The sequence below is a fragment of the Gymnoscopelus braueri genome (assembly GCF_963280865.1).
Source record: "Gymnoscopelus braueri genome assembly, chromosome: 15".
Taxonomy (NCBI): domain Eukaryota; kingdom Metazoa; phylum Chordata; class Actinopteri; order Myctophiformes; family Myctophidae; genus Gymnoscopelus; species Gymnoscopelus braueri.
In genome coordinates, this window is record NC_137620.1 from 30,589,833 (window position 1) to 30,602,519 (window position 12,687).

Below are 12,687 nucleotides of genomic sequence, written 5' to 3' on the forward strand. Positions count from 1 at the left end.
CGGTTATTAAAACAAACATGTAAAAAAAAAAAGAAAGAAAGAAAGGGCACTGTGAGGTTAATCACATACAGTATGTCTAAATGTTATGTTTAAATTTAAATGAATTTTAAAGCTTAACTATGTGGTCGATCTCTCTCTCTCTCTCTCTGAAGTATGGCAGTTTATTTTAGTTTACCTAAACATTTCTACAGTAGGCATGCTGGTTTATAAAATGTTTCCCTGTTCACAGAATGTTTAAACGATTGCTTCACCAAAGCCAGTGAAGTGTAACTTGAAGTGTAACTCCTCAGACTTATGGGCACCTCCACTGACTTAACTACCTTAACATCTGACCAAGCATAGATAAATATGACTACAGTGCACAGAGGGAACACCTACATGACAAAAGGTGAAAATAAAGACAGCATTGTGTCTCTTACTTCCAACTGTAACAGATTTGTCACGGCTCAGTGGCTGCCGCTGTGAGAAATTGACAGTTATGGCGCGCAATGTGCAGACCTGCTTGATGACTTTCCCGGAACGATACGGGTAAAGAATGAATGAAACCTCGGGAGAAATGCTGGCGACCAGGTCTTTTAAGGTTAACAAACTTTGTCTGTGAAGAATTCAGATATTTTCTAAATGTGGAAGTCAACTTCACATCATTTCATCACATCACATGTGTCTAATTAGTAATTACACACACACACACACACACACACACACACACACACACACACACACACACACACACACACACACACACACACACACACACACACACACACACACACACACACCACAAATGAAATGCACCCACCTCTCCTGACTTAGACAATGTTTAGTTTCCTCTAATCTCTGTAGCAGCTCATGTCTGATTTGTTTGCAGATAGAGCTCACTATCGGAGACAATGTTTAACAATTTCCAAGCTGTTATTGTCTGTAACTGGTCTGCTGTATTTTCCCATAACACACTGGCAGAGATGTGCAACACTGATGTCTCTTGCTCTCCTCCACGACCATCTGATAGCCACCTTTACCTTTCGTATCTCTCCGTCACCTCCCCCCATTCCAAGTTCTCAAGACTGCCTGCTCTTTGAAACACTTTAAATATGGTGACTCAAAATTGTCAAAAGAAGAAGATCACAGTGCGACCTGAGTCAGGTTGTTAGGGTCCATATCGCATGGCTGCAAAAGGCCCTTCTCGGCGTATTCCCAGTTGGATTCCAGGCCGGCCAGAACATTTGCTGTGTGTCTGCACCTTCAGCCTTAATATCAATCATTAATATCACTGTAATGTGGTAGCTGGCAAGGGTTTCAAACTGACAATAACAATAGGCTATAACTTATTCCAGTTTCTCCCGTTTGTCAAAATGTAACGCCTGTTTTGAATAGCATTATTATGTTCTGTGCACAGAGGACCATCCTCTTATATTATCTCCAGTCACTTCCAGGAATGCTCCAGGGCATTTGAAGACCATCCTAGCTTGGGGAAATCTCTTAAGCAAATAGAAACTGAACAAAGTACTAGGCCATTGAAATGATGCTAAATCCTTTCACTCAGGGAGCAGTAAACAATCCTTTGGAGGTCTTCTCATTTGCCTTTCCATCTATGAGAAAGGTGAGGCGAGAGAGTCTTATGGTGCATTCAGGCCAAGTGGGAACTGGGACATTTCCTGCTTACTAACCCAGAACCAAATGGACGCCTGAAAGAAACCAACACTTTTTTTTTTACTGCTTACACAATAGCATAAGCTATTGGTACTATGTTATACCTATGAACATGAACGTGAAAGTATTATTAAAACCATGAAACACGCTGTTATTTATCGTTCAAACCTTAGACCTTGATTAGTCCTGCCAGGGTAATAGAGTTTCAACATTTGAACTCCAAAACAAACACACTATAGCAGGTCAATCACGTATAAAGAAGCAGCAGATAAATAGAAGACATCTTCACGTATACCTGGCTGTCACCTGTGACATGTGCACACAAACCTTTGTGGATCCTGAACGCAGGGAGATTTTAAAGTGCTTGTTCATATATACAAAGTGCTAAAAGAGGATACTTACCACACATTCCGCCTGTCATTGGGACGTCCATTTCCTAGTTAAGGCCTTCTTTAGTGCTCTGTCAAGTGACACATTTTATGATTAAAACATACTTAGAAACCTGACCCTTGAAATCCCTCACAGGGGGTTTTGCTCATCTGCCACTAAGTTATGCATCGTTAAGCTGTAAAGCTTTCCTTGTTGTAAGTGTATCGTTAAACAAAGAGACTTCTTTGACAGGGGACAAACAGAGAGTCTAGCCACAGGAGTGCAGAATGAGAGATGCTTGGGCACCGGCCGAACCTGTTTCAACAGTGAAGTTTGCGTTCACTGGCACGGTGGCACCTAACCAGAACCTTTCAAGGTACTACTGTTCTCTAACCCACAGACACACATGGACAAAATTAGAAAGTAAATTAGCGCACACACACACACACACACACACACACACACACACACACACACACACCCCCACACACACCGACACACACACACACACACACACACACACACACCGACACACGTGCACGCACACACACACACATGCACGCACACACACACACACACACACACACGCACACACATGCACAACAACAACAACTGACAGACTGATTTAATTTCTTATTGCTTTGGCCATGAATTTGGTCTTCTTTGTAGACAAAAAATAATAATTAAAAATACATTTGCTTTCAACCCAAACATAATGAACGACGCAGTACAATTTCCAACAAATAAAAAGTACATATAAGTACATATACCCCGGCCCCCCCACACACACACACACACACACACACACACTCAAACACAGTCCTCAACAGCAGCAAACTAAAGGCTCTCTTTGGCCATTGTTCACTTGCACCGAGGCATTGCCAAGCTAAGTAAGGGGCCCTGATGGATACCTACCATGCTCAGACCACCAGCAAAGGTGTGAGAGGAGGAGAAAAAGACGGAGATAGTGAATGGAGAAATACTGAATAGGGGAGAGAGGAAGATGACAAGAGATAGCAGGCCAGGGAAGTAGAGAGAGGCAAAGAATTGGAACAAAATCTATTGTCCCACGCATTCAAATGCACAGGTGTGTGGATGAGTGTAATATGGATGCGTGAAATACCATCTCCATGCTTCTCTTCCTCATGGAGGAATGACTTTGAAATGAATGACTTTTGGAACCTAACTTCAGAGAGTCCCAATAGATTTGTTTAAGGATTTCTGTGAACAAGTGATTTAAAACATTGTAAATTGTAAAATAGAGACATCCACTCAAATAACACCCAACATCCAGACCTTTAACACATACTGTAATATGACAGAAGAAGCCATCCTAGAGAGCGTGTACGGAACAGTGGCCTGTGCACAGACCTAATAGTTTAACCACTTTAAACCTGGTGCGATAATTTATTTATTAAAAAAATAGAAAGTCATACAACAGCGAAAATCACAGATCTACAAGCTCACAATGCATTGCAATGCGACGCGTTGTGAGCTTGTAGATCGATTATTTCCACTGTGTGACACCATATGATGAAGTATAAATAATAGGCTCTATGCACACAGCAGCCATAGTGTGAAGACATTCACAGGTGTTACCAATGATACTAATGAAGGCTCTGCTCCATTCCGGTCAGACAGAGTCAGGGTGCTGATACTGTTGCATGTTTGGCTCACTGGAAGTGTGGTCCATGTGGACCCTCATGGGTCCCTGGACTGGTCCAGGGTCCAGGGACCCTCATGGTTCCTTAAGGGGTTTCCAGGGGCCCAAATGGTTCCATTTGTACACTCTCAGAGTTATGGGGGTCGTGGAAATTGAAAAATCTGAGAACCACTGTGCTACAGTAAATGGAACGGAGCCTTCATTAGTATCATTGGTAACACCTGTGAAGGAAGTGATAATATGGCTGCTGTGCATATAGAGCCTATTGGATAAACAACTGCCACTTTCAAATTGTACAAGGACTGGAAACTCTCACATTCATAGCATGTTCAAAGTGTTACACTTTTAATCACACATCCAGCTACTGCAAGGTGCCCGGTGAGCATCTTTGGTGTCCATTATATCTGTCAGTATAGGCTGAAGTGGATGCTATGTGTGTGGCACTTGAATGACAAGGGTGTGCAGTGTGCACATGAAGCAACCGACAGGTAAGCAAACAGCCAAAGGCCAGGACCCTTGAGGTGTTGAAAGAGAAGGTAATTTGTGGTAACTCGAGTGTCGCTCCAGAACAATACAGAAGTCTTTGAAAAGCATGCTGGGAGCACTGAAATGTTACTGTGTCATTGTCATATTATGTGACAATTTCATCACGTTGTCTGGAAGAATTAAAAAAAAAAGTTTGTTCATTATCACTTATCTATGATCTGGTAATTGAAGTTTATCCGGATAACAGTGTCAGCTAAATTCCCGAATGAAAATGATAAATGACAACTCCAATCTCACCATTTTGTAAGACTATATAGTCACCGGTGTTACCTCGACCTCGCTGGCATCTCTGCTACAACTTCCACTCCAAAAGTCGGGGACATATAATCAGGTTTTGTGAGATTTGGGAGTAGATTAGTGCTCACCTCGTTTCAGATAAGGAGCTCTACTGATAAAGCGTTGGTCCTGGGAGACACGCTGCCATGATGAAACACCATATCTGACATAGGCAGATCTGTTAGGGTTAGGGAAGGCAATTAAAGTCCCTTTTCTGGCCATATCTACTCCAACTACTCAACCAATCTCCTCAGTCTCCTCAATATTTTGGATCGATGGGGCCAAAAGTACAGCATTAGTCATGGCAGTGTGGAACATAAGACTATTAAAGCCTTTTTTTCAGTTTTACTTTTTCTTTTCTTTCCACTTCTTGCATCTACACCACTGCAATGGACTAAAAAAAAATGTTTTCATAATTGATGAAGGTCTACTGACTGAAAGCTTGGCCTCTAATATAGATGGTTGCAGGACGTTTTCATCATTTACAGTTCTTCTATAATTCATGTTTGGGTTGTATGCTATGTGAGAAAATGTCTGTTCAATATCTTGTACAATAGTATCAAAATGATTGAGGATACAGTATTCTTGTCCCAGGGCACAGCTGATATGGTATAGGACATTGATGAAACATCATGATTTGGCATCCAGACGGACTTAAACCCAAGTTATACTTAATCTAACGTAACAGTGTTGCTCAATTCTCACTGAAATAGACTGATTTTCAAGCCTCAAAATTTTCACTTGAAAGTCAAAGTATAAATGTGGCTTTATGCCCCACAAAGACCACAGAAGAACAATAGTATTGTATAAAAAAACATATTTTAAAAACATACAGTAATCTTTTACACCTAATCTAATTCACATCTGCCGGTGCAAGACAGAGATTCCCCCGAATTGTGACTTCTCCCAACACCCAGTACAGCCCATGCACATCTTGCCTAATTGGGTTTAACACATTTAGTCAAACACTGGGCTTTTAATTAACCTTTTAACAACTTCTCCCTCTAACCACCCCACTACATGCATGAGAATGTTTTATCCAGAGCATCTAAAAGGTGGGAAAGCTTGTCATCCACAACTCCAATCCCGAGAATTCCACTTCACAATGGATGAAAGTGATAAATGTGATAAATCTGGGCACATCTGCATTCGTGCAACACTACTACCTATCTCCCTCATTTCTCAGGGCATGCTGCCCATGTTAAAGGTTGCATCTCACATTATCTTCATATCAGAGCCGTACTTCGCTTCTCTGCACTGCATATATACCGTACACCACCTCCTACAGAGGCCCAATCCTCCTGTACATCTTTCTGCAAATAGCAGATCTGCTCTTTCTCAAGGGTTACAAAGCCCTTCTGTACCGGTGATTATCTCCATGTTTTTGTTATGACAAATGCTAGTACCCATCTGCCTAGAGATTGTGTGTGTGTGAGTGAGAGAGTGTGTCTTTTACGTGTGTGTGCATGCTTTATGTTAGTACTGTAAATCCATGCATGGCATGCACATGCATGGGTGTAAGCACATGAGTGAATTTATTGTGTGTGTGTGTGTGTGTGCGTGCGACGGCGTGTGTGCGTGTGTGCGTGTGTGTGTGTGTGTGTGTGTGTGTGTGTGTGTGTGTGCTGTAGATGCCCACAGTATCTGGTAGGTATGTTGCTGATAAGATCAATCATTTGGTGGCTGATGGAGTGGGAAGCCATGCGAGGAAGAGATGCAGATGGAGGGAGTGTGATAGAGGGATGGAGGGAGCAAAGGGATGAGTTTGCAAAACTTACCTAAAATACAGAGGAAGACAATAATTATCTACACTGGAACCCCCCCATTCATATTCTGGGGGGATCATTAGCCAAAAGTAGCCAAACTACAAGCTCACAATGCGTCGCCAAACACGCTGTGATAGATCAGCTATTTTTGGCAAAGAGATTTGGTGTAGATGGGGAGAAAATGCGATTCAAGTACAGAGCCAACTCGGGTCCAGTTGACTAATAAGGGGCCTTTCCATTACGGATAGGCCCCTTTTATAGGGGGTTTAAGTGTTTAAGAATCAAGTATCAAGAGGAAACAATTGGGAATCATTTGTCACTCACTCATAGGGTACAGGCAGTAAAACGTTGGTGGGATATAATGTTCCATAAGACTGTGCTCACACAACAATACAATATAATAACAAGATGAAACAATAATACTGGGTGTAATGAAGTAAAACATGAACATAAATAAAAAATTGAAAATTATAGGTAAGAATAAGAAAATTAAGTTAAAAACACATTTAGAATGGCAGGTATGATAAACCTCTTATTGCAGGTATGGTATCTTTAGCAGCAATGGGGAATGTGCAAGAAGGCAGAAGGCATCCATAATTTACGTACATCAGTTTCACTTGGAGGAGTAGTAGTTTTGAGTACTAGCATTGATGTTTTCCAACAAGACAGCCTTCATCAGAGCTGATGAAGGCTGATGAAGCCCCCCCCCCGTGCGCGCGCACACACACACACACACACACACACACACACACACATTTTTTGCATTATGTATGGGATGTGCTACAGAGTAAAATCCTCAATGTTTTACTGTGTACCTTACTCACTTTTTGACTTTCAACATTGAGGTATTAAAACATAAATCAGTTAATTTATCCTTAGTTTAAGATATAAAACACATCCTTTTATCGTCAAGTGTTAACAGAGCAGCACCAGTCTATAAATGAATGAAATAAATATTGTTAGTTAAACTCTTCAAACTGGTTTTCAACATGTGTCTCTAGTTTGTAGCAACATATTACTGATATCTACAAATATTAAAATAATGTGTGACAATAGATATGTGCCGTAATTTGCATTTATTGTGTTGGAAAAAAAACGTGTCATCTCATGCATCACCCATTATTGTGAATCACACCACCATGAGAAATACATAAGAAATGTTCTCTCCCTCAGCAGTCTTTCCATGGAGATAACGTTAGGGGATCAGTCACAGGGGGGTTGGAGTACTGCCGTCTTAATCCACATACATTATTCATACATCGTCTGGTAGAATCAACACCATAAGAGGAGTGCATGGCTGATTATGAGAGACTATAGCATCATTAATAACCACTTAAACCCTATTGTCCACGGTCCCCCATGCAGGGCTCTATACGTTCACATTCTTTCCCCCTGTTACACCAACTCTTTCCCGAAAAATACTGATCTACAAGCTCACAGTGTGTTGCAGTGCACGTGTTGTGAGCTCGTAGATGTGATCTTTTTGTTTGCCCAAGAATACAGTAGGAATGCTATAGGGTTCAAGTTTAATTTGATTTGATCTACAATCCAAGGGTCTGATTTTCCATTATCTACACTTACACTTGCACTAGAGTTAATAAACAGACACGAGCAGCATGCTTGTATAATCCCGCACACATGCAAAGAAAACAAAAATCTGACATTTTCATTTAAATAACTATTAATTGATGTTAACCTGCATCATAATTGCTGCAGGTAGCCTGGATTAAAATCGCAATGTGGCTCTGTGCACATGTGCATGCGTGTGAGGCTAACATTGTTTTAGCAATGTGTTGCACTTTTACCATGTATGCTTGTTTCCATGGGACAGCTGTGTAAAAACGGTTGTTTGAAACTAGAACCTGTTTGATAATAAGTGACAAAGATATGATTACTTATCTGTCGATCGCCAGTTGGTGTCTGTTGACAGATGGGTTCTTTGTCAGGGTAATTTGTTCAACAGAATAACCAGGTAGCTAATTACATGTTTCTTTGTGGCCCTTAAGGGCCATTATTGTGTCGTTTAAAGTAATGTGTATTCACTGCTCAACAGGGCAACCATGGGGACTTATAGATTACCTGAGGCAACAAGTCTACGACTTTACCTTTTGGAAATAGTTGTAGTTCAGTTCCTTGGCAACTGAAATTGTGCCTAATTATTACACAGTTTGTATGGAGGGGATGGTGATGGAAACATATGTCAGCCTATGCAACTGCATTAGGTGACCAAAACAAATCTGTTGCAATCTTATCTAATGTGATGTGACTGACACAACTATTATAAAAAAAAACACAATTATGTTTCAGTCATAGTCATACCTCCATTGGACTAGAAACAGCATAATGCTATACCAAACATCGAATGTTGGCCAAGTCAATTCTTGTACTACAGATACCCACTATTCTCCCAGGCAGTGGTGGAAAGTAACTAAGCACATTTATTTACTCAAGTACTGTACTTATCGCGATGTGACGCATTGTGAGCTTGTAGATCTGCTATTTTCAAAAGATTTTATACATTTGAAAACTTGTGAAATGGGACATTCTGCATAATGAGTACTTTCTACTTTTGATTCTTTAAGAACATTTTGATACCAATAATTTTGTACTTTTACTCAAATTTGAATTCTGGACTTTTACTTGTAACATAGTATTTCTATATTGCATACTTTTACTTAAGTAAAAAATAAATAGTACTTTTTCCACCACTGCTCCCAGGGCACAAATAAACATGATAAGCCTTCAGGGTATTAAGAAGGTTGGAGCGGAAAGGGGTGTGGCTGTAGTGTAGTGTTTCACGTCAAGCCACCTGGAGAGCACACTCTTAAGTGCACGAGTTCACGGCTCCTGAGTCAGTTGAGCATCTCGGAGCCCTAAAGAAAGCTGACTAACTTGAATGACTATAGCACTTGAATATTTGCACTGACCAGCCAGACCGGAGATCTCGTGTTTTTATTCCTCCCCAAGAGCGATGATGGACAGCCGCATCAGACCGCTGGGCATGGCAGGACACGGACACCCCTCCTCTACTCTCACTGTGGGGGGCTTGCAGGTATGAGCTGTCACGATTACAAATTTAAGTTGGCGATCAATTGTCGCACAAATAATTGCGATTAAAGATTTAATTGTGTTTTTGGCATTGAACATTGGAACATACAAATTTGGCCTTTTTAGGCTTCATAATCACAAATTGCACAGGGCAGATTTAATATAGGCCTACATATATATAATATTAAATATACAAAGGAATTACTGACACATTTAATAATGTTATAAAAAATGTTTTTAAAAAATTGTGGAAATAGCTGATCTACAAGCTTACAACATGTCATGAAGTGACATGTTGTAAGCCTGTAGATCTGCTATTTTTGGAAAATGTTTGAAAATGTATGAGCATTTTTCAACATGGAAACGATCATGACCAGTGGTGTGTTATACCGTGTTACGCATGTAGTATACCAGACAGTTTGTTTGAAAACAATCTTATACTGTCTACTTCTACATTTAATTTGGTGACCACGCGCGCGCGCATGTCGTGCGTGCGTGTGCAGGGAATAATTATGTTATACCCTCCCAAAAAAAACTGTAGAACACACCACCGGTGATTATGACGATTATGCAACATAATTGCGATTATGTCAAATAATCGTGATTAGGCGATTATTATGTAATAATTGTGACGGGCCTATATTTACTTGCAGGTGCCACATCACTCTCTCCTCCGCCCTCCGCCGCTCTTTCTGCGGGCCGCCGTTGCAGCGTGTAACCCGGGCCTGGTGGTAGAGAGAGGCTACCCCCGCACGCCGAAGTGCGCGCGCTGCAGGAACCACGGCGTGGTCTCCGCGCTCAAAGGCCACAAGCGCTTCTGCCGCTGGCGAGACTGCGCGTGCGCCAAGTGCACGCTGATCGCGGAGAGGCAGCGGGTGATGGCCGCGCAGGTACGGTGTTGTTGCCATGTCGGCTTATTAGAGACTTTGGGGCTTCTTTTTCTGTAAAGTTGCTTGTAAAAATTGGTGGGTTTGCAGTTTTTGGAGCTTGTTTCTAAAGTGTATTTGCATGTGGGCTTTTATTATTATTTAAACCATAATGGTTCTCAAATGTTTTCATGGGAATGTTTTGTGCCCATGGGAGCATTTGTGTTAGAATGTTTAAAAAATATATATTAAAAAAATCCACATTATTGCAAGAGTTTTTGAAAAGAGCAGATGCGACGCGTTGTGAGCTTGTAGATCTGCTATTTCAAATAGCCGATGCATTTAGAGTGCTCATGATATAGTTGCTTCTTTTGGGCTTGTTTTTCCTAGACCTGGTTGCTTATTTCTCTCACAAAATGTGGCAACGCTGTGCTGTGCAGGTCGCGCTGCGGAGGCAACAGGCGCAGGAGGAGAGCGAGGCCAGGGAGCTGCAGTTCATGTACACTGTTCCAGGTCCCTCTGCGTCTGGAGGAGGAGAGACCGGGATGTCTGTGGCATCGTCTCCGACCGGCATGAACAATGGCACAAGACGTTTTGATGATTTTGCAGCAGAACACAAAAAAGACGGTGAGTTATGTGTGTGTGTGTTGTGTATCTGTGAGAGGGATGCAGTGATGGAAGAAGTACTCAAATTTTTTACTTAAGTAAAAGTATCAATACTGCAAAGTATAAGTTCCGTAATCAAAAGGTATTTAACTTGAGTAAAAGTACCGGCATCAAATATACTTAAAGTACCAAAAGTAAAAGTACTCATTGTGCAGAATGTCCCATTTCACAAGTTCAAAATGTATAACAAGTCTTTGAGCTGTTCTTCAAGCTCACAATGCCTCGCATCGTGACACATTGTGAGCTTGTAGATCGGCTATTTTCCTACATACACACAGGCCTATAGCCTACTACAAACAAATGTAGTCTAGGCTAATAGGCCTATATGGTTATAATAGCCTATATAGAAATTACACTTGGAGCTTATGACAAATCAACTGAGATAACAAATTAACAAATGCATATTTTCTTTTATTTCTTATTTCAGATGATAAATTGAGCAGATACAACTTTTACAATGGATTCATGGGTCGAACTCTTTTTGCACCACATCACGCTTCAACGACGCTGTCTTCTCCAAATGGCAAGAATGAGACGTCTCCAAGCAAAGAGAAAATCCACGCGACTTTCGACAATGACAGCGGCAGTCAATCCCCAAACTTTGATCAGCGGTCTGACCAAACGGAGAGCCCGAGGTCAGTGTCCTCTTCTGATCTGGAGTCGGGGAGCGAGTCGGAGAGACCCAAGGAGTTTCCGAACCTGGAGCCCATCTCTGCTCCGAAAGACCGGGACACCACCGATGTCATGGCCAAGATATTCCCCCACCAGAAGCGAGACATCCTGGAGTCGGTGGTTAACACGTGCAAGGGTGACATCGTGAAAGCCATCGAACTTGTCCTTAGCTCCAAAGAAAACAAAATGGACTCGGAGAGTTTGGCACTGTCCTTGTCTGCGCACTCAAACGCACTTATTAGGCCCACTTTGGGCTCGCCTGGCGCACTGGGCGCTGCGGGGAACAAGTCTGCCTTCTCCCCTCTCCATGCACCACCGATGCCAGCCGGGGGGGACAGCCTTTACGGGCTCAACCCCCGCTTTGGCTTCAATTCTCTGCGTCTCGCCTATTCTTCAGCAGGTGGTGGCATAACCGGGTTTATGTCACCGTATGTGACATCCGGACTGATGCCAGCGTTTCCCATGCGCCCGCCGTTGGATTACTCGTTCCCGGGCATGATGCGAGACCTTTCTTACCTCCAGAACAAGGATACGGGTCTATACTCTCGTCTTAACCATGAAAAATGACTATTTTATTATCACGTAGCCATATTGAATTAGACATAGGCCTCAAGAGTGCCTCCGACATGTTTTAAGTGTATTACGAGGTAACGGATTTAAGCCATTGAGACTTTTTTGTTTAAACTTGTTCCAGTAGGCAATAGGCTATAGTTTTTGAAAATGTACATTTGGTAAAAAAAAAAGATATTGTTAATAAAGCTATCAAAATGTGTTCTTGTTCAATCTTCATTTCATTTCCTTCTAGCTTAATGTGTCTAAAAGGAAAAAAAATGTAAAAGAAGCAGCATAACAAAACAGAAGAACTGCTGCAGTCTCTTGTATGCATGTTTAGCTCTACAAAGTGTGCAATTCAGTATTCTTTTACTGTGTTAAAACTATGGTTATTCAGAAGCATTCCTGACCATCAGAGTTGTGATCCAAAGTGACAATTTCCCTTCGAACATGTTTTAGATATTTCAAAGGGCCTTCAATGTGACTGGAAAATAAAAAGGAAATCTAATGATTATAAGTAGGCCTAAGACACACAAAAGAATAGAATGGATGAAGCATGACTGAAACGAGTGATTGGGTTTTTTATGACCCTGAATCTGAGCTGATTGATAAT

The 12,687-nt window shown here is 41.5% G+C and overlaps 1 protein-coding gene across 1 annotated transcript; it reads left to right on the forward strand.

The window, feature by feature from the left end:
- The first annotated feature begins 9,110 nt into the window (after positions 1–9,110).
- LOC308101159 (doublesex- and mab-3-related transcription factor A1-like) lies at positions 9,111–12,294 on the forward strand. Its single transcript, XM_080450524.1, has 4 exons — positions 9,111–9,322; positions 9,972–10,208; positions 10,625–10,811; positions 11,278–12,294. The coding sequence occupies exons 1-4, from the start codon at positions 9,242–9,244 to the stop codon at positions 12,087–12,089; spliced, it is 1,317 nt and encodes a 438-aa protein (XP_080306650.1). The 5' UTR covers positions 9,111–9,241; the 3' UTR covers positions 12,090–12,294.
- Positions 12,295–12,687: the final 393 nt, after the last annotated feature.

Bases quoted from the DNA above. Each gene is read 5' to 3' on its own strand.
- LOC308101159 (XM_080450524.1), top strand. From the start codon at position 9,242: ATGATGGACAGCCGCATCAGACCGCTGGGCATGGCAGGACACGGACAC. The intron at 10,209-10,624 runs GTACGGTGTTGT...TGTGCTGTGCAG, and splicing joins AGCGGGTGATGGCCGCGCAG to GTCGCGCTGCGGAGGCAACA. The intron at 10,812-11,277 runs GTGAGTTATGTG...TTCTTATTTCAG, and splicing joins AGCAGAACACAAAAAAGACG to ATGATAAATTGAGCAGATAC.